Here is a 25,820-nt window from a genome sequence, read left to right as displayed (position 1 = left end):
TCACACGAACCGAGCCTGAATATGATTTTGTGCGAAATTATAGAAAAAAAAACGTACTGAAAGAATATGAGGGTTAAAGGCGCTCGTGCATGGATGAAAGAGTCTCAAATCAAATCTAATCTCTATAATTATTAAAAATGCTCTTTTTTCCGAAAAGCTTTGGTAACGCTATTAAAAATGGCGTCGATTTTACAAACTTTAGTTCAATTGAGTATATATTATTTACTATTTGGTGTTTGTTCATGAAAGAAAATGAATTACTCTATTTCAACTAAGCTGAAATCCTTGCCAACTGAGCCAAAGTAATTTGTATTTATTCAGTGTTATGTTTCATATAATTCATATTTATTCAGTGTTATGTTTCATGTATTTGTTAAACCTTCCGACGCTTACTAGTGATTTAAGTGTGTCTTTTTTCAAGAGCGCACTTGAGGCTTTTAAAATATATAATGACAGTACTTGTTTCACCGTTAGAACTGCATAAACGAATTCCAAATAAAACGCCAAAGTTCACATAGCAGTAAAACATTGAAATACCTCTAATACCTTATATTATGAACGAATCAATATGTATTTTTAACATTTTCTTAATTACTGAATTATACACACAAAAAACCATGCCAATATAAAACAGTCAGTTTGCACGGTCCCCGAACGTGACACTATGCTAGCGTGTATTTCGAAGGGGGGGGGGGGGGGGCTAAAAGGTTTTATGTGACATCTAATAAAGAGGCAGATAGAAACATTTCACTTTCGCCCCTCGATTTTATTTCAGGCAACATACTTGATTATAGTTCAAAGAAAATTTCATCATGGAAAACGAATTTTAGAATTTTACATATTCCACTTTTTTTCGCTATTTTATTCAAATCAGTTGCGCAGTGGTCCCTTATGTAATTTATTGAATTTCCTTGAACTTCGCTTATCAATAGGATGTATTTGAAATTCAAATTGATAACTGCAAAGTTTCCAATTGGAAAACCCATATCGGATTTGAAACATCAAAATTGCGTCATTAGTACTATCCCTCTGGGGGGAAATATAATTTCCCCGAAGGCGCTCCTGTAGTTTAGCGCCCCCTAGAGTGCGCGCTGCTCATATAAAATGACAAGGTCTTTAGTTTCTTCGTTTTCTAAATTACTGTTATTTGGTCCGACCATAAATCATATTTGGAGTGTTTTTAATGCTGATTTATGGTAAAGCTCGTTCTTTTTCCAGATTTGTTTTGTTCCACTGAGCACAACGTGGAGGGCAACTAAGTCTTTGCATCATCTTTTTTTCTCTTCTGCAAAATAGTAATATAACTCTGATTTTAAGGAAATAAGGACGTGCTTCCCACATCACCCACATACACGCACACCATCTCTCCAAAATGAAGTACAGTATCCATCATTTCACGTGCCAAGAAATATCCAAAGTTAGATAAGATGTTCTTTCTTTTCAGGTGCAGCGAATGGCCAGGGTGGCGGACTGGTGCGGAGCGACACCCCGTCGTCCATTGACTCCCTGGGATCCACTTCCGGTCCTTCAGATTCCCCACTTCCTGATATGGATCCCGAACAGGTTGGAAACCATTGTCAAATAATTTAATACAAACAATGCAATGATAATTTCGTGCTCGAAAGTGCGAACCAAAATGGTATCCGAAGAAGGCTGTTCTAATATTAGTTCTCTATGAACAAATTACAGGCATTGATTAACATTGGCAACTGGATGTTGTAGAATCACAAAAAGGTATTATAATAATTAGTCGCGTCTCGATTATTGTTCCTTTAATGCACAAGTCAATTGCAACCACGCACCCCCAGGTCAAGAGGTATACCGGGGATAGTCGGGAAAATGGGCCGTGTTTCTACTTTCCAGGTGGCCCTGCAGTGCAGGGTGAATGCGGTGGTTTTGTGTTCGCGCCAAAAACAGCGGGGATTGGGGCTAACCTAGGGTCCATGGGGTGGGGCGCATTTAGCGGGGATTTTACCAGTAATTCGTCTCCGCAGGTCGCGGGTCTTACCCGGGCTTGGCTGGACCATAAGTCAAAGTCCCCGCTATTCCCCGTACCTCGGTGGGGGCATGGTTACAATTGACTGGAACATAACTATTATTGTGTCCATAGATTGCCAAATTTCTTGTTTCACGATGAGATACCTGGATTATGACGAAGGCCCCTGGCTTACTCCATATTGCAAGTGGCCTGTTCTTGATATTGCCAACCCTGACCTTGAAAATAAAACAAATAACAAACAACATTTTATCGTGTGTTTATCACGTGACGTGACGTAATACAACAATAAATCATGATTTTGTGACAATATAAGCTGATAATATCAAAGTTGAAATTCCTTTACGGTAATAAAATATGTGTTTTTTGTTGTTTTATTTTCAGGGTTAAGGTATGAATGCATCATGCATCCAAGTATCTGTGGTTTTATGTGCAGGTTTGACATTGAGGCAATACAATGATAAATGCACTCTGTAAAAGTATGTTTACAGCATGGATGCCGCGTCGCACGGTACAGGAGTGGGCGAGGCGATCACGGTGGGCTGTAAATAGTGTGAAAGGACGTTCACCCCTCACGCCCTTTCTTGTATACACATGTACACGAGTCCGGGTATCGGACGTATATGTGCTAAATATAAGCGGGGACATTGTATATATTACAGGTGCCGCACGGTACAGGAGTGAGCGAGGCGTACCCGGTGGGCTGCCAGTGGTGTGAAAAGGCGTTCGCCTCCCAGGCCCTGTTACACGTGCACGAAAGGGTGAGGGTTCATACACTACGATGTTGTGCAAACACATGTTTTATGTGAAAAATTAATCCCGCACACTTACTATCTATACATATGACCAAGTTGCAACATGTATTCGCGACCTTGTAATGGTATAGATGTAATGGTTTGGTAGGACCTTTTCCTCATACAGTACAATGAACTGATAACGCTTTAATCTGTAAACTTGTTCTTCTATTTTAAATACATGATTTCCTCACGTGGCTGTGATGGTCAGATAATAATCACGACCATCTATGTATTCTGCTTGGTCCGTAACTGCTTATTTCTATATAAGAGCTATACGTTTCATTTCAGGTTCATAAAGATGAGCTCCCTCATAGCTGTACCCGGTGTGCGCGCGTTTTCAAGAGCAAGCGAGCACGTGACAGGCACGTGAAATTCCATAACAGCGGGAAGACGTTCTCCTGCACCCGCTGTGATTTCTTTTTTACCAAGTATGTTCCCAAATGGCCTCTGGCAGAACAAATGTCCTTCATACACACACTCACAGTTCTGGTTTTCTGGCAATGTAACCTGAGTCACAGTCATTCGTATTTGTTAACTAGGCTTACATTATGTGTTTGTTTGAAGTTATTAAGTGTTTTTGTTGTGATTTTATATTTATAAGCGATAACAACTGAATAATTCCGAATGTATAAATGAACTTAAAGGAGAAAAAAGGCGGAAAAATTAACCGAACGCAAATTACAAGAGGAAAGACAAAAACCAAACTTGCTGGTTGAGTCGATGATCGAGCGTTGACCATGTATATGCCAGAGTCTATAACCGATTTAACTCTCTCTGTAATCTGTAGATCGTCAAAATTGGACTGACTGAAATATACTCTATAAATCTATTTTTTTATGAATTCGTCAAAATCTATCTTTTGGTAAAATCGCAAGAATCGATCTACGTAGAATTGATGAACAGAAGATTTGAAAAATCCTCGACTGTCATTGGACACCACAAAAATGCCAACACCGTATCATATCAGAACATGAACTACTTGTAATACGGTTTTTAGTGTTCACGGTGACATATGCCAACCTATCTCTTCTATGCGCTACGCCGAATCTTATATGTGCCGCAACACATACACGGATGCGAAACAGTGGCTCCAGCTCTTTTAGGAGCTGTGTATAAAAAGGAGCCAATGACACTTCCGAGCTAGAGGAAAAGAACGGATATCATCGTAAAACGTAAGTATGACTCGTTATTTTATCTAATATCACAATTATGAGGGCTTATTTGAGAAATTGGGGAATGCAGTGCCTTATAAATATGTTTAATCTTCACACGTATTTGGGTTATTTTGTAAACATATTGTTTATGGAGTTATAAAACTTATTCTCCCATCAAACACATCAATGTTTACAAACGAAAGTAGAACATATATCCGTTCTTTTGCTCTAGCTCGGAAGTGTCATTGGCTCCTTTTTATACACAGCTCCTAAAAGAGCTGGAGCCACTGTTTCGCATCCGTGACATAGGTCGTGGGAGACATAGACATACCATTTCGTTTAAAGTAAAGTTGAAGTTAAAAGATGATTTTGTAATTCAAGGCGCATACGGCCCGTTTGTAGTTGATCGAATTGCCAAACAGCCATTTGTTGGATTGTTAGATAAACACTGAAAACCAAATCAGTAACATGAGTACAAAGTAGAAAACATCATTCCTGCTATAAACATCTCTGTTGTTTTAAATGGTTGTTAAATAATGTTTAGTATCATAGAGTCTCATTGCATCTGTGTTTGTTGTGAACAACATCTTTATATTAAGGCTCGATTTGCACTGGAAATACTAAAAAGCGTAGGGCCATATTTCATGGTTTGTGTTCACTAAATCTAACAATTCAACGTCCGTTTCTTCATGTTTATCTGCAACTGAAATACAAATGGTCCATGCACGCAACACACATCTATCTTTTAAATCTTTTTCATGTAAACAATTCAAGATTTTATGTGCCCCAACCCCCACCCCCCTTTCAAATATTAGCACGAACTATGCATTGCAGTGTATGGCAGTACAATATATCGTAACTTTAGTTACCGCGGGGACAGATCAGGCATATGTTTTATTTCGTTTTCAATATACAAGTGCGTGCTTGAACGTTTATCTCATACATTATTTAATTTCAAATTGATCTACTCATATAACTTTTGTTGTTCTCCTGGTGGTTAAACGTACCTGGTCGTATAATTCCGTTGTTTATTGTTTAATAAGAAAGAGATAGCACATGAAAGTGAAGGCTTGAGACGTCGTGTTTCGTATTCCAGGAGAGAAATTATAATGGTTCCCTAGGGCCGGAACCGAATATTACACTCGTCATAAATTCCAGTGCTGGAGTATCCGGATACGTAGGAGAATTCGGATGTTTCTTGAAAATACTATTTCTTTGATTTCCCGCGAGGACAGGAAGATTTTAATGTCACCCTTGTGGTTCTTCTGCATCAACTGATTATGGAAACACATTCAGCTTTCAAATGAAATTATTACATCGGAAACGTGACGAAGGTTTTTAATGGACGTATATTTCATCTTGTTAAGAAAGGGAACCATTGCTGACGAGTTTGCGCGACCGTATCGGGAATTATAATGTTTCCTCGTAATTGGCTCAAAAGATTTGTGGTCCTTGAACAATTTGAAATGTAATGCTATCGTCCGTATGTAATCATTACAAAATTGATATCTTCAACCATATTTAGCACGTACAGGGAAATCAAGCTTTTGACTGATCAGGCTGAGAAAATCTCGGAAGCTGTGTTTTATTGAGGGTTTTCGTATACCATATCATCAAGGGGGTCATTCTCGTTCTTATAAAGACCACGCTTAAATGGCGTGCGTCTGCCGACTAGACCGCTAGATGGCGCTTGTCGTCCGTTCAGTGACGTTCGTCAAGCGCGCCGAAGAGCTTTGAGAAATAAAACCATCAGACTAAAAGGTGTCTGTCAAGTTGGCGATTGATTTTGTTCTGATATTCCAATTTATCTCAAATACAATACGAATTAAACATAAACCTGCTGCAAAAAAAATCAAGCCAGTTCAACTCAAATCTGATTTCACGCATTATCTTACTAAAAGAACGAAGTGAAGTGTACAACTGATTCAATTTATTTTAGCAAATGTAAAACTTAATTCCATTTTGTTTATATTTCTAATTAAATCTGCAACATTAAGGTTTTAAAAACGTAAGTAGTGTTTTAAACGTTATTTGACGCATTTCAGACGTTTTCGGAAACAAAGAAACATAAAACTCTTTTCGTTAAATTTTGTCGGTCTGGAGTTGTCGGCTTGACCGTTTAGAAATGAAACTGAAGATGTAGATCTTCACGTCATATAATGTTTCAATGCACACGCTTCATGGCACAGAATCATAACAAACATAGACGGACATCTCATTCCGATTTACAGCATGTAAGCGTCTGAATGAGACGGAATACGATAGGAGCGCCTGGCCTCCAAGGGACTAGCGTCTGGCGCTCCCTGGCTGAGTTCCGCCGGCCGTCGGTCCCCCGGGAGCCATTTCCGTTTTCTCGAGCATTAGTTAATGGCTAGAGGGAGCCATGGGACGGATTCTGATATGAATTTGACATTTTAGTCGTTTATGGAGATGTTTTCACATGCACAGTGTGCGCATATTCTTGCCTATCAATTTCAAACTAATGTGTTTAATGCGTAATTGAATAATAGTTTTGCAAACAGAGGCATTGGTTTTCGATAAACGCTGTCAATAAAATTTGAAGAGCGAATGCTGACGCGTGCTTTGCGTCTATTGTTATTAAGTTGACATTAGTGATGAGGTTGACGTTTGCATGAATGTTTGAAGAGTTATATGAATTGCGTACTAAAATGTATTTTCCCAGACGAATACCTTAACAAAATCTACACAACTCATTTAAAAACCTTTGCTACTAGAGGACGGACATGTTAATACTGAGGTCTCACCCGGGAAATACACAACTATGGTCTGACCTCTTATATTATTTAGTAGTACAGTAAGGCTGCATTGAGGCATGCACTCTTTGATGTTTAACGTGGCCCGGGTAGAAGATATTAAAACAAACATTACAACACGGGTGTTACAATAATGCACTTATATGTCATTTTCATTTTCTTCAGACCGGAAGCCCTGAAGGCGCATATGAAGACGCACGAGGCGCCCGAGGTCTATCCATGCCAGATCTGCGACCTTGAGTATCCGACCATGGCCGCTCTAATGTCGCACCAGAACGCCCACAAGCCTAAACCCGTGTATACCCGCGACTTCCTAACCGGAAGTTACTGCCCGGAGTGCGGGGACGTTCTCTTTACAGACAAGGACAGGGAAACCCATACGTGTCCAAGTTACGGCGGACGGCGGACGTTTCACTGCCAACATTGTTCCGCTATCTGCGTCGGTCCGACAGCGCTGGCGTTGCACACAGAGCATGCGCATTCTGCTTCCGGCACAGAGCAAAATAAGTGTCCACTTTGTTTCAAATGTTTTTTGACACTCGATGAGCTTACAGTGCACATGAAAGTTCATGATAGCCCGGTATCCGAGCAAAACAGAGACTCTATGTTGACGACGCCCGATTATCACGGCATAGACTTTGGTGCAAGCATACTTTCCAAGACAAACGGCATGGGGCCTAATGACATTTTAATATGCCCATACTGCTTTAGGGATGACTTCGATTCTTTGGAAGGGCTTGAATTACACATGCAGAGTGTCCACTCGGTAAAACCGACGGAAGTGTACACTTGTAATTATTGTAATGCGCCGTACAAGAACTTGTACAGTTTGCACGAGCATATGCGCGCTATTCACCAGAACCAACCGAGTATGGGCATCAAATACCCGTGCAGTAGATGTGGCAAAGAATACCCGAGTATTGAGTCGCTCCAGGAACACAAGAAACGCGTGCACTACAAACAGAAACCCACAGAAACCGTTTACACGTGCACCTTCTGTACGTTGATTTTTGTTAGCGCGTCTGCCCTGAACGAGCACGTGAAATCCTCCCATGCCGAGCTCAGTAAGCATGAGTTTGAAGATAGGACAAATGCAGTGAAAACTCCAAAGTTAACGCCGCCGGCGAGATCGCCACGTCCACCATCGGTTATTCCAATATCAAAAGAATCCCCGCCGCCGACGTATTCCGACGTCCACACTATAATCAATGTCCCCGAGCCGTCGCAGATACTGCGTCATCTTAGGTCCCCATTGAAGACGTCGACCCCTTCCGGTACGATCCACCATGGCGGACCATTCGAGGGGAGGCACATGTCATCACCACCCGCACGACCGTCTTCTAGTGGATCAGGGGAGACAATCAAGTGTGAACAATGCACGGCAAGATTTACGGACCCTGCCGCATTCCAGAAACACATTCAGCTGCACTTAGACTCTGCACTAGGGCAGTTTAGCTGCAGACAATGTCAGAAGGTAAGATCTTTGGCGGTATTCATGCATTCTGTGAAGTACTATCTTTGGCGGTATTCATGCATTCTGTGAAGTACTATCTTTGGTGGTATTCATGCGTTTTGTGAAGTACTATCTTTGGCGGTATTCATGCATTCTGTGAATTACTATCTTTTGTGGTATTCATGCATTCAGTGAAGTACTATCTTTGGTGGTATTCATGCATTCTGTGAAGTACTATCTTTGGTGGTATTCATGCATTCTGTGAAGAGTACTTGAACGTTACAAATAAATATATGACAGAAATTGTTAGGAAGTGTGTTTTATTGAAATGAAATAATTAGGTCCCAGGAATTGACGTAAGCGGGGGGTGGGGTGGGGGGGGGTCACTTACGGGCACAACCTTTTGACATTCGGTCTTCCCTCGGAATTGAAATTTAAATGGTTAAGACTGTTGGAGGGGGGTTAAACAACTTTTTTCCTGGAAAGAAGCATTCGGAGCGTATTTTACTCCGATAAAGCATTAAAAAGTAAATTTGGACGATTTAAGGGGAGAGGCGGGTGTACTAAGCTACTTGTTCAATTTCGTTTTTTTTATTCTCATGAATTATGCGGGAGGTCAGGTCCAGTATTTATGGGTTTTTTATTATTAAAATACATATGGTATAAATCCTAAACCTTTCCCGTGTCCTGACTATATATCAAGCGTATATTAAGCTTATGCGGAATGTATTATTCATGCAGATGTAAGCAATGAGAAAATCTACTAATAATGTTTTCATTGTTTTACACACAGACGTTCCTCACAGAGGAGCAGCTTGAGCTGCACCTGTCGCTCCACTTCCTGTCGCTGAGGGCTGAGTTCCGGTGCAAGAGCTGCGACAAGGCGTTCTCCAAGCCGGACGAGCTCCAGAAACACCTACTTGATATCCACGCCCACCACATGTACAAGTGCGCGCTCTGTGAGGAGGTGTACGACTCCAAGGTCAACATTCAGGTGAGAGGTCAAGGCCATTGTAAATTCACTAGAGGCTTAATTCTGTGTCCAAAATCCAACGTCGATTTTGTGCAGAAGCCACACCCAACACATGTACAAGTCCGACGCATGAACAGATCCCCTCTAACTATGTTATCATATAAATAAAAGGTCAAGGTTATTTAATATTATAAATTTAACCACCTGATGGCTCAATGGTAGAGCATCTTCTCGGGGTTCAAACCTCGGCCGCATCAAACCGAAAGTCGTTAAAATATGGTCCAGTTACTCCCTTGCCTAGCGCTCGGTATTTTGTACTGGTTCAACCCAGGAAAGTTTTATGCATGTAAGAGGTCAAGGTCACTTATGTTCACTAGCCAATCCCACCCCACCACTTGTTCAATAGTTTTACGTGTAAGGGGTTTCAAGGTCTATTAACAGCTAATGGGACAATGCCACTTATTTAAACTTGCCCAATTACATTGACATATACGCAATGTTCAAGGGCAATGGCGCATATGTATCATGCATGCACAATCCGTGTGGGTGTGAAAAGTGCTTTCTACTTCCTTAGGTTCCAAACAAACAAATCTCATTTTATTATCATATAAAGAAAGAATTTTGGCAAACTTTCTTTTTAATTTCAGAAAGTGTTCATTCGCCAAAACAATCTCAGTTCAGAGTATCTCGCAACATGTTTTCATTTAAGGTTCACTTCGCCATCAAGCACAGTGACGAATGTAAACTATACCGGTGCATGGCATGTGACGTTATCTTCCGCTCGGAGGCGGACTGGCATCTCCACTTGCGCGTCAAACATCTGCACCTCGCCAAGCCGTACAGGTAACGTTTATTGTCTTCGGATGGTGATAGCATAATGCGTAGTTAGGATTTTCTATTATATTATTTGAGCCATCGAGTATAAAAGAGTAATGCCCCAGTCGATTGTAACCACGACCCCCCCAGGTCCGAAGAATAGCGGGGACTTTGACTTTCGGTCCAGCCAACCCCCGCTAAAATCCCCGCCAATCGGGGACGAATAGATGGTAAAACCCCCACCAATTGCCCCTGCACCCCAGGGACCCTAGGTAAGGCCCATTCGCCGCTATATTTAAAGCCAAGACAAAATCACTGCATTCATCCGGCACGCCGGGGCCACCTGAAATGTAAAAATACGGCCCATTTCCCCGGCTATCCGCGGTAAACCCCCGGACGGATTGAACTGAATTGAATTACTCTATTTGAGTCTCGATTATTACATATCATGGTTACGGCATCAACAATCCGAAATACTGAGATTATACATTGAGAATACCATGTTGTCAGGGACAACGTTCAATAAATTGCGTGCGGTATAAATGAATAGCGTTGTAATTTATCCGCACGGTATAGTTATAGAACGGTAACGCCCATTTTACATGTTTCCATTTTGATGAAGACGAAAACGAAGAAAACACTCTTAAACATATGATTCAGAAATATAAAGTATGAATCTAATGTATAGCAATCTAATTAACCATTTTATAACTAGATAAAGCACTCGTGTATTATCTCAATATTTTGGAGTGTGGGTGTCTTTTACTATTACTTATGCCAAATAACAGACGAAGGAAATGCAATTATAGTTCTGTTCTTGTTTTGTTTAATGATAACTGATTCCGAAACATGCTTATAATAATCTGAATATATGACTTCATTTTCTTTACTGAGCAAACTCATTTTCGAAAAGAATGTTTATGTTTGCTTTTCAATGTATGTGCACTTAATAAATTGCGAAGGCTGAATGGAAGACTTTCTTCTGGGCTAGATGCAGGATAAGGCAGTCGAGGCGTGCACTTGGAGTGCGCAACCTTGTACTTGCGCCCCTCCCCAAAATACCGAAACAAAAATAGGCTCTAAATGTGGCATTGGGAGAGAGGCCACCCAAAAGAAAATTTGGCTAGTTACAGTCTTAAAGATGCACTCCTTTCTCCCAAATAAGATATACCACAATTATTAATGCAATTGTTTAAATATGCCTTGTTACCAGTAATTAATATGCCCCACAAATGCATTATTTAGTAAGTAGTTAATGGTTTATCACTCAGAATTTATGTTTGTTATAGAATTGAATGATTTTTTTTAATAAGAGTGTCACTTAAGATGGTGCATTTTTGCGTATTATAAGCGTATACATACAAATTCGGTGTGCTAAAGCTATCATCGATTCGTTTAGGTGTCTGTTCTGCAAGGAGTCATTTTCGGGCGAGATGGAGCTGCAGTGCCACCTGGCGACCCACAACAAGCCCTTCAAGTGCCCAATGTGTGACGACACATTCCTCGTGGAGTTCCTTCTCGACAAGCACCTGCAGCACGTGCACTCAGGCACCGGAAGTGTGGATTCCCCGAATGGGAAAATGCTTGACGGCGCGGCGAAAATTAAGGTGATTTTTGCTATTCTTTTTATTAGAATGAACTTATTTTGTTGATTACAGCCTATAAAATTAGGACTCTAAAATAATTGATATATATTTTATTCTCATTGTTCAAAGAACGATTGCGTGAAAGTTGTCATGTTAACATTACCACCTATGGAATAGTGCTTTTAGATTCGTTTTCTATCCTCAAGATACTATGAAAAGCATTAATCTGTCTCACGAATCACATACATCAGATGTAGATTCCCATTTTCATCATTATTGCAAACATTATAATATTACGCACCCGTTTTGACACGCTTATTAGGTAGAGAAGTCTGACGATATTAGTCATCAGGAGACACGAGCGGCCTCTTTGCTCTTCAACGCGAGCCTCTCCCCTGCGAGTGGCAAGAAGACGTCAGGGACGCTTGTCGCCGGAAGTGCCACTCTCCTTGGCGACGACGGTCATTACTTCCACAAAATGGCTGGTATCAGCTTCCTAGGGGACGGAAGTGGCCCTCTTTGTCCTGCCGGTCCTGGGACCCCATCCAGCGCGGGGAGCGTTGGTAGCGCCGGGTCCCTTGTCTGGAAGAGCCCCGAAGACCTGTTCCGATGTAACATCTGTGACATGAAGTTCAGCCAGCTTTCCGGTCTGCAGGTAACTTAACTTGTCGAGGTTTTAATCAGTCAATGCGATACACCGTCATCTGAAGTATCTCACTTTCAAAAACAATATTTATATTTTTTATACATTTTACATACTCCGCCTTGGAAAACAACATGCATGAATACATTATAAACGATATTTCTTGTTTGAAATCGTTAATCTTATACAATATCAAATAATATAAAAAAAATTGAGCGTATCACAATTCCATGTAAAACAAAATATCAATAGAAATCGAAACCGTTTCAAAAGCTCAGGGGCATAGCGCGAATTGTTTGAGGGTTTACAAGACAAGCATGGCATTTTTGTCTTCATTTCAGACCCATAAATTACAAGACCATGGATTAAAACTAGTGAGCGGAAGTAAGCACAGCCCGAGCCTCAGTCCGCACCAGTCTAATCATAGTAGCGGAGACGCTTTAGTAACAAGCGTCTACGGTGACATTTTCATGCAAACCGGGGAGTCGTCTGGTTCGGAGAACCATACGTCACTACTCCAGAACGCGCTGACTTCATCACTGGGCGTCTCGCTAAGTGGTTCTCCCGAGTCGTCAGGGGTGGAAAATTCTTTTTCTGAGAAGCTGGTGTCCTCGTTTGGGGAGAAACTTTGTCTGGCATGTCCGTTCTGCAGTCAGACGTTCAAATGCAAAGCCGACCTTGAAAAGCATAGTAAAATCCATCTGAACACAGGGTCGCAGAAGTGTAACATTTGTGATGAAGTTTTCACCTCTACCGGTGTTCTAGCCGAGCACAAGTTAACCCATTGTAAAATCCAACAAGGCAATATTTGTGTCGCCTGTAAGATACCAATCAAAAACGAAGAGCAATTTTATCTCCATTCGCAAGAGCACGGTTTCCAAGGGGCGGTCATGCAATGTATCGTCTGCCGGCAGACGCTGGCGTCCATGTTGGAACTACAGATGCACGGGAAACACCATTTCCAGACGAAGGCGCCATTTCACACGTGCTGTGTCTGCTTAAATAGTTTCGACTCGGGTGATAGTCTTATCTCGAAGTTGAACAGTTCGGGACGAACGTATTACGTCTGCAAGGCTTGTTATAACGGAAGTGCGGGTGAAAACGTCTGTAAACAGTGCGGAGCTAAGTTTGGGTCACCTACCGCCTTGGACGTCCACATGGCCACGCACCGGAAGTCATACCAGTGCATAAAGTGTCAAGACTCCTTCAGTAGCGAGCAAGAAATACAGATGCACGTGGCTACTCACATGATGACCGAGGGCAACGTGCACGAGTGTTTCCTTTGTTTTGTCGTGCTCGATTCGCCCGCCAAGCTTCAGTGTCACCTGATTGAGCACTCGTTTAAGGACTCCGAGTACCGCTGTACGGAATGTTCTAGAATGTTCAAGAGTGCGCATGATATACAGGGCCACGCCTTAGAGCACGGAGTAGCTGGCCGGAAGTACGCTTGCTTCCAGTGTAGCCAGAAGTTCTTTTTCAGTGCGGAGCTGGAGAACCATCAGTTTATTCACCGCAAGGCTGAACTAACGGCAAATGTGAAAAATGAGCTGAGTCCGCAATTAACGATTCATCCGCTCAGAGTACAAACACTTGAAGACATGTCGAACTCGACTTCCTATGATTCGGTGTTCGCGTCTCTACCCCACCGCAATCAGTCAGTGGACGCCGACCTACGCTGTTCAAAATGTGACCGTACGTACGCGTCCATCTATGATCTCGCGGACCACTACAAGGCGGCGCACGCGGGCGCAGACCGCAAGGCGTACGTGTGTCCGACTTGCTCGGAGTGTTTCCGGTCGGTCGGGCAGCTGCAGACGCACTTTTTGAAGCATCACGGAAAGGGTGAGGGTTGCAGCGATCGGGGGCGACAACTGCACGTGTGTCATGACTGCGGCAAGGAGTGCTCATCGGAACATAACCTACTCTCACATATGAACACACATAGGAAAGGTACATTCCTACATCATTCGATTCAGATGGAGCATACACTAGCACCGGATTTTTAAAATTTCTAACTATGAATTACAATATTTTACCAAAAATGTGTTGTTTTTTATATATGCACTTTGTATATATATATATATAATAATAATTTCTAACTATGAATTACAATATTTTACCAAAAATGTGTTGTTTTTTATATATGCACTTTGTATATATATATATATATATATATATATATATATATATATATATATATATATATATATATATATATATATATATATATATATTGGTATTGTAATTTTTAGTTTGGAATTATAATTTTTTTTTGAAAATCCGGTGCCAGTGCGGACATATCAGATTAACTAATTATTAATATAAGAATCCTTTTAAATCAAGATTTTACTCTATTCATATCATGTTTAAGTGCATCTCTTTATTTCTTTAAAATTCAAACAATATAAGAACTTAATAAGATATAATATTTTCTACCCATTTTTAACGTTTTCATAGTTTCACTTAATATCATGCAAGTGTCAATGTCCCCTGCAGGTGAGCGTTTCTCGTGCTCTAAGTGTGGCCGGACGTTCTCTACATCGGCGGGCCTCTCAGCGCACGTGGCCTCCAAGTGTCCCGGCGTCCCACACGAGTGTCCCATCTGCCACGATCGATTCACCAGTAAGTAGGCCATTGAGACTAAACTATTTCGTATACAGTAAATTAGTTGTAATAAACATTTTATATAAAATCATAAAATAAAAGACGGCTTCTGTCATTTTTTACTTTCAAATATTTTGCGTACTGTGTTTACATAAATTGGAGTAGAAAGCAACAACGACACATTCGTCTAGCGGTTCAGTTCTGTGCTTAACCCAAGTGCTTGATCCGCGTCAACCAGTATTTCTTCTCTAATTTTATTATGATGAACACCTTGTTTACAGTATACTCATTATGTCGCCTGAAAAGGCATATGATTAGGTATGACTTTAGTCGTCGGTTGCGGCGGCGTCAGCAAAACCTTATTCAGACAGCAACTTTATTAGTTTTTGTGGGCATAATTTCTCGGTCATGCTCGTTAGGCAAAGCGTGAGGTATTTAGCACGAGTTACCCCAGAGTTATGACCACTTTACGTTAGAAATAGTAAGTTTATGTGTTACACGGACAATAACTTAAGTACTCGACGTATTGATGACAAGTGTTGACAGTGTTATGGGCAACCTCGCTCGAAGGGTAAATGGCATTTGTTATGTCCCTTTTTACGTTAAACAATAGTTATGTTATGTCTTGTGCAGATTGTAACAACATTAAGTATTTAGTATACATTCATAATGAAACTGGAATGTGCAATGTCTGTGGGTATTCTGTCTCAGTCACTTTTGATATCTTGGTAAATCGCGTCATTAACTCACAGATGTATTATCGCCTTTTAATTAAGAAACAGACAATAACAATAACTTGAGTATTTATCACTCAATCATGATGCCACTTGGTAACAGGGTTTGTAGACGTAATAGTGTGTGCAAATTCGCATCAGTAACTCTGTTTACTACAAAGCCTTGCTCCTTTTACATCAACTTTTGTATTATCATTGGTTTGACTTTGATCGGCACTTCAAGCAGTCGACCCATTCAATAATATAGCTATAAGCTGACATAGCTAGCTATAAGCTAACATAGCTAGCTATAAGCTGACATAGCTAGCTTAGCGATAAGCTGACATTACGAGCTGAAAGCTGACATTACTAGCTTAACTATAAGCTGACATTACTAGCTTAGGTATATTCTGACATAGCTAGCTATACGCTGTCATAACTAGCTTAGCTAAAAACCAACATTACTGGCTATAAGCTGACATAACTAGTTATAAGCTGACATTACAAGCTTTGCTATAAGCTGACATTACTAGCTTATCTATAAGCTGACACTACAAGGTCTAAGTTGACATTACTAGCTATAAGCTGACATTACTAGTTTAGCTAGGTTTAGCTAGACATTACTAGCGTAGCTTTGTAGTAAACAGAGTTACTGATGCGAATAATCTGACATTACTAGCTTTAAGCTGACTTTTCTAGTTTTAAGCTGTCATCGATTTGTTACGGTATCTACCCATGGAATTTCTTTCGTGTATGAAGAATGGCCCTCGTGTCACTTTCTGGAGGCTAAGGGAACAAGTCCCTGGCGGGCCCGATCCCACGCTGTCTGAGTTGACAGAGATACACCTAAACTACTACCTCGCACCAACCTTACGGTAAAGAATTAAAGCTGACGTTTATATTTTTTCTTATTATTTCAGAGAAAAGCCAGAAAATGGAGCATATGAAGTCCCACAGTGGAGATAAGGTGTACCCGTGCTCCACGTGCGGTCTGCTATTTACCGACAGGGGGCGCCTAGATGACCATATGGACCAGCACCGGATGGTATGTAAATATATACATACGAACTTGTCTTTCCCGAAAACAAATTCAAGTTATCCGAGTAATCGAGTACCCTAGTACTCGATCGGAAGATTGTCCGAGTACTCGAGTACCAATTTAACTACTGGTTGCCATCCCTATTTTATATTGATCGAGTTCTACTTTCTTTTCAGACATGGGAGAAAACCACCCCTACTTGTTAAATGTTGCGTTAATATGGTTGAGGGTGTCTGTATCAGGAGTAAGATTAAGTATAGTTATATAAACTAAACATCCCGCATTGAAGATAACATTAGATAACCGAATTAAGCTGTCAGATACATGTTTGAATAAAAATAAAGAGTTGTTGTAATTTACTGGCTCTTTTTACAGGAAATGGAGGGGCGTGCACCCGGCGACGAAGATGCGGGGCTGGAATCCCGTAGCGGAACAAGTGAGGAAACACCGACGTCCGTCGGTCAGCAGAGCGACGAGGAGACCGGAAGTAAGGGCTCTTTCGACGGCGAGAAAGATGGCGCCATGAAACCTGAAGTGTCAAGCACGTGCTCGTTACCGGACGAAAGTTCCAACGACAAAGCTTAGTTACCGACACAGCCATGTCGGGGGGTCGGGTATTTGCCATAGTTAACCATGTTGCGTTTACCGGCGTTGTTTGATTATATAGATCTGCATTTATAATATTTGTGCCATATTTGAGCGGTGTTGGTTTACAGTTTAGACTTCTTTAACATGCATTCCATTGTATGATTTGTGTGATGTTAACTGTTGTTTGGAGAGAAATAAACGCATAAAATAAATCAAAGGGTAACCTGAAATATTGCTACCATTCTTTTCTCTCTCTTTTTATTCCTACGCACAGGGTACAGAAGGTCTCTATTTAATATTAAGATTACATGAAGTAAATTCTTAATAAATTAGAATGGGCGGAGTGAGCGAAGGGGACGAGTCCTTCTTAATCATTAAGAGACTACTTTAGGTCAGCTAACTGAGCCAATTTATGACCATTGTGCGCAAGAGTGTTTTCTTACATATCTATGGACCACCAATTGCCAATTGGGTTTTAATCACAAACAACATGTATACTATTTCCGAAACTAATAATACGTACATTTGAACGTAAAATTTCCATAATAAAGAAGTCCTTCTCCCCTTTTACATGGTGTAAGCAATGGGTCGCACGGTTTCGGGCGTCAAGCGTAAGTTTACAAAAATGAGTCAAGAAGCATAATTAAAACAGACCAAAAAAACTTCAATACAGTTGTTCATGTTACTATCATGTTCATACGCGTAAATATTTCTTCAACGTATCACACACCAAGGGCTATGAGTTTGAACCTCACCGGGGAAATATTTTCCTTGTAAAAATATAAAACATGAGTTAACGGGTATGATCAATTAAACAAAATTACAGAAACTAAGTATTTGCTATTTTGTGCTGAAGTGTATTCGTAACTTCAACAAAGCATTGGTGAAATCTCACACAGGAGGTTACGAGGCTGAACCCAATCAGGGAAATGTTTTCTTAAGCTTCCGATAAAAAATAAGGATCAATAAGCTTATATCGATGTAAAAGAAGTTCTTCTAATATATATCAAAATACGTGTGACAGTGCTATACATTGGTGCACGTTAAAGAACCAGGGCAGCTATAACCAGGGTTACATTCTGTCTGTGCTCTTTGCGCCCCAAACCGAAAATTATTAACAATCTTATCGGAGCATAAATAAGCTTATGCACCAGTCATTTGTAACAACGGCCCCCAGGTCCCGGGATTAGCGGGGACTTTGACTTTCGGTCAAGCCAATCCCATGTAAAATCCTCGCCCTGCGGAGACAAACTGCTGGTAAAATCCCCGACAAATGCCCCCGCTGCCCGGGGACATCCTAGTGGTAAGGCCTATTATAATGTACATATTAAAAGCATACCTTTTGATCTCGTTAAACTCCGGGAAAAGCTTGGCTAAAACGCGGACAAATTCCGTTAAAAGAACGGATATTTCCCGGTAAAAAGTCACGGCCCATTTCCACTATTTTCGGCGCGAAAACAAAACCACCGCATTCACTCGGCTATGCGGGGCCACCTGGAAGATAAAAAAAACTGCCCATTTCCCCCGCTATTCCCGGTATTCCCCGGACCTGGGGTTGGGGTGGGGGCGTGGTTACAATTGACTACAGGGTGCATTGCACACCATATTGAAATACCCGTGTACATGTGCACCCGGCGATAACAGGGTACTACTGTTCAGTGTTCTGTTTTAATCAATGTTCCAGATGTAGTAAATTTAATGCAAATACAAAGCTTGCGATACAGCGTAGGTACAAGTCACTCACGTTTTATTTTAATATAGGAGAAAAAATTAATAAATACGCCCCAATTGCATCATTTTTTTATTAGAAATTGTTAAAAAATTCAGCGGAGTACCCCCACCCCCCTGCCAACACTTCCAACCAAAAATATTTCAGTTCTGAGGAAGGGGGGGGGGGGGGCAAGCCAAAAGGTTACGCTCCTAAGTTACACCTCTCTAACCAGTGCCGAAGCCAGACTTAAAAAACACCGAGGCATGACGGTCCGGGGGCATACCCCACCCCTTCGGAATTTCTATTTTGTAAGAAGCGATTTCCTGCATTCAGGAGTATCTTTGGTCGAGGGTTTGTTTACATTGAGGCAAATGAAGTAAGTCGAAAATAGTTATTTTTAGAGCTATAGAAATTGTTATATGACCAAAAAACACTGAGGCAGTTGCCTCGGTGTGCCTCGGTGTAGCTACGGCACTGCTAACGTCAAATCCTGGACCCGTCCCTGCAACTATAATATCAAAAAGTGAACAAGTCTTTCCTTACCAAATGTTCGACAAGTGTATGACTACAGAAGTTGTGTATACCGTATTCAAATCAAACGAATACATTGCAGCTATTCACATTGTTATAAAACGACCTAATAATACGAGACTCAGTTATCATATAAACTTTTGATAACAAGTTACCTGTGATTTTCACAAAGTACACACTTACATCTTACAGTTTACCCGGGTCAAAAACAATGAGCGCTAACAAAACGTGCATGTGATGTGATGAATTAAATATAATATATATGGATGTCTTACTCTTCAAGCCTAAAATGCATGCTAATGCGCGTCTTAGCTCGTGCATCCTAATAAGTTGCATGTTTCCGCTTTGTGCGGTAGTCGGCGCGCTTACATCCGGCCCTGTGATCCGGACAGCGACCGGAAACGTCCGTGGGCAGGTGACGGACATTGCCCGGGAGTTCTTAGGAATACCCTTTGCCAAGCCACCTGTTGGAAGTATGAGGTAAGAATTAGTATACTTGAATCATTACGGCTCCACCCCATTGACTCTGCAAATTATGTGATATTACCTAGAACTGCATATGACCATACGATAATACTGAGGAATGTATCAATATAAATATGTACTCGTAAAAGTTTTTATTTTTTAAAAAACCTTTAACTTTAGGATGCATTTATGTCGATATGCAAAGAATAAATTTAGTTTCGTTAGCCATGGAGCAAAATTACAGTGTATTTAAGCTAGTTTCACAGCTAGTTTCACTATACAAATAGCATGTTCTTAGAAAGGATAAAGGGTGCTTAAAGCTGCATTCTCGCAGATTTGAAAAAAAAAATGTTTTTGACTTGGAACAAGCCAATTTTTGTGACAATCCATCGAAACTAGTCAAATAAGACTGCTGACAAAAAATTAGATCGCAGATTGATATTTTAGTTAAAAAAATGATGTTGCATTTCGTAACGGTGTAAGCCATAAAACATTAATGTTCGAACGGAAATATGAAAATCTATGCTCTGATTTTTGTCAGCAATCTTGTATCATTGGTTTGCAGATATTTATTTATTAAAATTTGCTCTTACCAAGACCAAAAAAGTTGTAGAAATGGTAAATCTGTGAGAGTGCAGCTTTTAACACATTTGGTGACATTGCATTTAAATTGATATGCCTCTGTCAGGTGGTCAAAGCCTCAACCGCCGGATCCTTGGTCACCCGGAACACTAAACGCCACGGCCCGCCAACCCGCATGTCCCCAAAAATACTGTTACAAGTTCCTTCCAAATGCCAGCTGCCCAGATATTGTGAGGATTTTATGACTAACGTTATGTTGCAATATTATTTTTTTCTTCATATATTTTAAAGATTCATCTGATACATTTAATAAAAAAAAAACGAATCAATGTTGAATGATATTTAATTTCACCTATTTGTAAGTTCATTGTATAGTTGTATTTAATAATTCAAATAATCAGCCAGACCAAGTCTAAAGAATTAGTTACTGTACATTGCCAGTTTGTCTTTACTTATATCATCGTTACACTTGAACATGCTAAACATTGAATATAACGTCATTTAGTAGTCTCAGATCTATCATTAAATAGTCACAGACGTCGGAAGACTGTCTCTATCTGAACGTCTGGACGCCGCTGGATGCTAACGTCACTTCCGGTTACCCTGTTATGGCGTTTTTACACGGTGGCGCGTTTAAATGGGGATCGGCATCCCTCCCGATGTACGACGGCGGCAAGCTGGCTATGGACGGTCACGTGATTGTTGTCGACATCGAGTACAGGATCGGTGAGGCCCGTTTGGGTTCATACATATTGAATTTAACTCGATTGTGAAAACAGCAATAAGCTAGTATGAATAACAATCGAGTTATTTTCATTTTGTTTAGTAGAAATCAGTGCTGGTGTTCTAAATGAGTAGCCATGAGAATGTAACCCTCGCAGCCATTTGTGTAAGGCCCGTTTAGATCGCATGTTTGAAAGTAAGTTTACTAACTGATTTTGTTCCAGCCGCAATCGATGCAGGTTCAATCCGTCGTTAATATTCACCATTTTCGCAAATTAAAATGTGATACCGGATTTCTTCATTTCATGAACACATCAAAAGCGTCCTAATGATTCATTCAAAGAATCCAGAGGAAACCTGCCTGTCATTTTTACTACTGACAGTAATATTTGTCCATGCAATACTCACAATGCTTTCCTGAGCCATTCAACCATTCCAATAGTTCAAATAAAATTCACAGCACTCAAATACTTGCCCGCATACAGTCTTTCAGCGCTTTCAGCGCTTTGATTGTTTTTTTTTCAATCGCAAGGTTTACTTGGTTTCCTGTACACGGGTGACGGCCCAGGTGGAGCGACCGGAAACTACGGCATCCTGGATCAACGACTGGCCCTTCAGTGGATACAAACCAACATAGACGCATTTGGGGGAGACCCGTTTAAAGTAAATACCAGACGTTTGATTCTGAAGTCGTTGTTATTTAATTTAAGACACACCGTTTTTTTATATATTGTTTTCATAGTGCTGGCGTTTCATCAAAACAATACGCGTAAAACTATTCAGCAATGTAGCATTGCTGAAATAAAAAGAAATGCAAATACCTTTGCTTACATCTACAGGCGCCATGATCATAACTATTATTCGAACTGTTTGGCCATGAACGATCGTAAATCGGGAACACATCTCGACGTAATTAATACAAATACCCGTATATTGAACTTGTAGGTCACATTGTTTGGCCAGAGCGCAGGGGCACAGTCCGTTTTCATCCACGTGATGTCACCACCCTCAAACAGCCTCTTCCGGGCCGCCATCGTGGAGAGCGCACCGTTCGCCGTTCCCTACCGCACCAAGGACGAGGCCCGCCTCCTGGCCACCAAGTTTCGCGAATTACTAAAGTGTCGGGAGGGAGACTTTCAGTGTCTCCTCAACAAGACGGTTGAGGAAATCAACGACGCACAACAGGATGTGACTTTTAAAATCACAGGTGGGAAGCTGGATGAGTATTTTGAGCCGATTGGTCCGGTCGTTGATGGAGTTGATGTGCCAATGCAACCGATGGCGGCGGCTCGACTCGGTAAATTCCGTAAACTTCCGTTAATGCTCGGAACCGTTACGGAAGAAGGAAGGCTATTCGTGTATGGAGCATGGAAACTTAATCTGAAAAGAACAGAATACGAAGCAGCATTGGCCGCAATTCACCCGAGTCACTTTGAGGAAGTAGAGACCGAGTATCCTCCATCGGATGTGCCAGATCTAAGAGACGAGCTATGTGAAGTGGTCACGGACTATTTGTTCACGTGCGCCACTCGGAACGTTTCCGAAAACATTTTAAAAGGAGGAAACAGCAGCACATTTCTGTACGTGTTCGATCACGCCACTAACGGAACTGGTGGGTGGGGCAAGGACACGTTTTGTGAAGGCCACGTGTGTCATGCGGAAGAGCTCGCGTACATCTTTCAAAACAGCTGGGTTAAAGGAACCCCTGACGAAGGGACCCTTTCGCAACTGATGGTATTATACTGGAGCAACTTTGCTCACTCTATGAACCCGAGTGTTGGTCCTAGGTCACCCCTTTTAAGATGGTTTCCCTACAGTCCGGGTTCAAAAACTATTATGCATTTTAAGACACCAACCCCTGAATGTATTACCCAGTTTCGCAAACAACAGTGCGATTTCTGGGACACAGTAGGATATGAACTGTAGAATGTGATTAAAGTCACGGGATTGAAATATGTTTTAGATATCATGATGTCATAAATCTGTTGAACTTTTAAACCCGAAAATCTACATGTCCATAAAAAAGCAAAGACAAGTTGGGAAACACTTCATGCAATCGGACGTGTAGTTTGCAACTTATTTTTACGTGCTACGTCATCAAAGTATGTGAACAACGTAAACGCCAAAACGTCCAGTTCTTTTCAGCTAGATTTAAGTAGGCTTCTATAAAAAAAATCAATTCACTATTCTGGTATGCATACTGACATGGTATTATTGACTTGTATTGACCACGAGAATTGACCATAAGGAAAACGTTTTCGCAAGCTTTGTTATACGTGTAAGAAATCTAGCTGTTCTCTTGCAAACGTTCATAATACCCCGTTTATTGCATTAAATCTGTACACCACATTTATGCTGGCACTCTTGCATGGTGTGGAAGTTGTTGGCGTTTCCCTGGCAACCACCGTAGACAAACTTATCACACAGGCCGGTGAATATGTTGTAGTAGTACCGCTCGAAGTACGCCTCACATGGTCCAGGCATTACGGTAACAGTACAGTCTACAACAGGAAAGGTACTAAGCATAGTGATTTATCAGTGTATGTATAACACGTGATATATTACGTCATACTTTTTATTTCTACACCATTTTAAATGCAACAAAGTGCAGTCCATGTCTCTTGAAGAGCCCCGCCTTCGTTCTATTACTGGAGTTTGATTAGGTGATAAGCTTCCTCAAACATTTCGACAGACCTGGTTTGACAGTGCTGCATCAGGCAGCGGTTTTACGAAAATGTTTGTCGAAGTGTTTTAAGAAACTAAACTCTCAATCGAACTCTGGTAAAATATAGCATGCTGGGCTCTGTAAGCGAGGTAGACTGCGCTATATCTCGTTTAAATGGTGAAGAAATAGTAAATTAAGTTATATGTGTTTAAAGCTGCACCCTCACAGATTGAACGTTTTGACAACTTTTTTATATTTTGTGTTGGAACGAGCCATTTGTTTTTGCGAAAATCCATGGAAACTAGTTATATAAGACTGCTGCAAAAAATGGATTGCAGATTTTAATATTTAAGTTTCAAAAATGATTTTTGATGCATTTTTCTAAACCCGTGAGTAACGGTTTAAGCCATAAAACATTATTTTCGAACGGAAATATGAAAAACCGCGATCTGATCTTTTGTCAGCAATCTTTTATCGTTGGTTTGCAGATAGTTACGCAAAAATTTGCTCTTTCCAAGACAAAAATTAAAAAAGTTGTAAAAACGGTATATCTGTGAGAGTGCAGCTTTAAACTCTTCATACGAAGCAAAACATTATCTTCAGACGTAACATTTATGACGCAATTTATCACGTGGTATACACACTCTGTTTATTATGTGCACGTTATGTTCGTTGTCGAAAGTCATGTACATGTATATATAGTGTCCATACAATACATTTAAAGTTATGGATGTTAATTAAACACACTACGATCTTATTGACGGTATTGAACAAACATACATCGTTCTTGCTGAAAACGAAATAGTTAATTTAGTTGTGATTTGAACCAAATTTAGTTCGCAACACACTAAGCCTGTTATTCCTTATATATGAACCGTAATGTAGACAAAATATGTTAACTTTAATGGAAAAAGTTAAGTTGATTCAATGAATGCAAAAAGTCTGTATACAAGATCATACCTGGGTGTACTGCCTCTGTCCGCAAAACATGGACGACATATACGAACAAAAATACCGCCAATACTTTCATCATGCTCTTCTTACATTTGCCACTGACGACGAAGTGTGTAAGTCCGAATGAAATTAACCTTCAACGTCTTATCTACAACTATGCGTTCATTGACGACATTATGAATTTTATTTTGACTTTACTATCACAAATATTAAGTAGGTTAATAAACATGATTATAACATTTTTTTAAAAGAAAACTGTTTCGGCTTTATTACATATATTTCAATACGCACATCGTTCGTTTAAATGTAAACTTTCCACTATTACAAAGAGAGAGAGAGAGAGAGAGAGAGAGAGAGAGAGACAGAGAGAGAGAGAGAAAGAGAGAGAGAGAGTGAAATTTTTAATTAGTTAATTTCAAATACGTAAGGCAATATGACCATGCAGGAAAACATATGTCTGGCTTAAGTGCAAGGCTGGTCCGATGATTTTCTACTCCTTCTCTACAGCCTAATTTTGATAAAATATTGTCAACAGGAATGCACTGATTACAGTTTTCCCCCACCAATGGGATTTTACGCAATAGGATTGTCCCCGACTGACTGAGACCAAAATACCTCTAGGGAAACTATACCAGTATTTCTCTGTGTGTACCTCAGTCCGAAGGATTATCAAATTAAATAAAATAAAATAAAATTTCATTTTCAGTCGGTATGACATAGCAGAGAAAACATAAGCTATGAATAGCTATTGACCGACTACATTTATATTACAACTTTGTAAATTCAAATTCCACATATTGATGTTACGGCGTAGAACTACTAGATTTAAAAATACCATCAATATCAATCAAATACGTTTAGCAATAATTACTAGCCGCTTCTCTTATGCGCCGTTTTGCTGCTTAGTTCAGTATGACAGGAACGGTAATCACGGACTTAACGTCTTGGATTCCACCCTACAAGATGATCTCTTAGATATCGTATCGAATGGACACATCAAATATTGTCATCGATGGTATAATCTTGCCGCTATATCCTCAACTGCCGCGTTAC

General features: G+C 40.5%; 2 protein-coding genes across 2 annotated transcripts in view; both read left to right on the top strand.

Moving 5' to 3' along the window:
- The window catches only part of LOC128243075 (zinc finger protein 423-like), a 28,536-nt gene extending 11,194 nt beyond the window's left edge, over window positions 1–17,342 (top strand). Inside the window, exons 4-15 of the mRNA XM_052960582.1 lie at window positions 1,445–1,563; window positions 2,659–2,757; window positions 3,082–3,221; window positions 6,887–8,195; window positions 8,968–9,168; window positions 9,857–9,990; window positions 11,363–11,570; window positions 11,872–12,204; window positions 12,534–14,142; window positions 14,689–14,814; window positions 16,430–16,554; window positions 16,924–17,342. Of these exons, the coding sequence (XP_052816542.1) occupies window positions 1,445–1,563; window positions 2,659–2,757; window positions 3,082–3,221; window positions 6,887–8,195; window positions 8,968–9,168; window positions 9,857–9,990; window positions 11,363–11,570; window positions 11,872–12,204; window positions 12,534–14,142; window positions 14,689–14,814; window positions 16,430–16,554; window positions 16,924–17,133 (4,613 nt within the window). The 3' untranslated portion in view covers window positions 17,134–17,342. The remainder of the gene's footprint in view (window positions 1–1,444; window positions 1,564–2,658; window positions 2,758–3,081; window positions 3,222–6,886; window positions 8,196–8,967; window positions 9,169–9,856; window positions 9,991–11,362; window positions 11,571–11,871; window positions 12,205–12,533; window positions 14,143–14,688; window positions 14,815–16,429; window positions 16,555–16,923) is intronic.
- A 2,240-nt stretch (window positions 17,343–19,582) lies between these two features.
- Window positions 19,583–23,515, top strand: LOC128243086 (cAMP-regulated D2 protein-like). Its single transcript, XM_052960612.1, has 5 exons — window positions 19,583–19,858; window positions 20,532–20,655; window positions 20,956–21,151; window positions 21,681–21,811; window positions 22,094–23,515. The coding sequence occupies exons 1-5, from the start codon at window positions 19,641–19,643 to the stop codon at window positions 23,072–23,074; spliced, it is 1,650 nt and encodes a 549-aa protein (XP_052816572.1). The 5' UTR covers window positions 19,583–19,640; the 3' UTR covers window positions 23,075–23,515.
- The last annotated feature ends 2,305 nt before the right edge of the window (window positions 23,516–25,820 follow it).

Source organism: Mya arenaria, chromosome 8 (assembly GCF_026914265.1).
Source record: "Mya arenaria isolate MELC-2E11 chromosome 8, ASM2691426v1".
Classification (NCBI taxonomy): domain Eukaryota; kingdom Metazoa; phylum Mollusca; class Bivalvia; order Myida; family Myidae; genus Mya; species Mya arenaria.
This window is presented reverse-complemented; position numbering and strand designations above follow the sequence as displayed.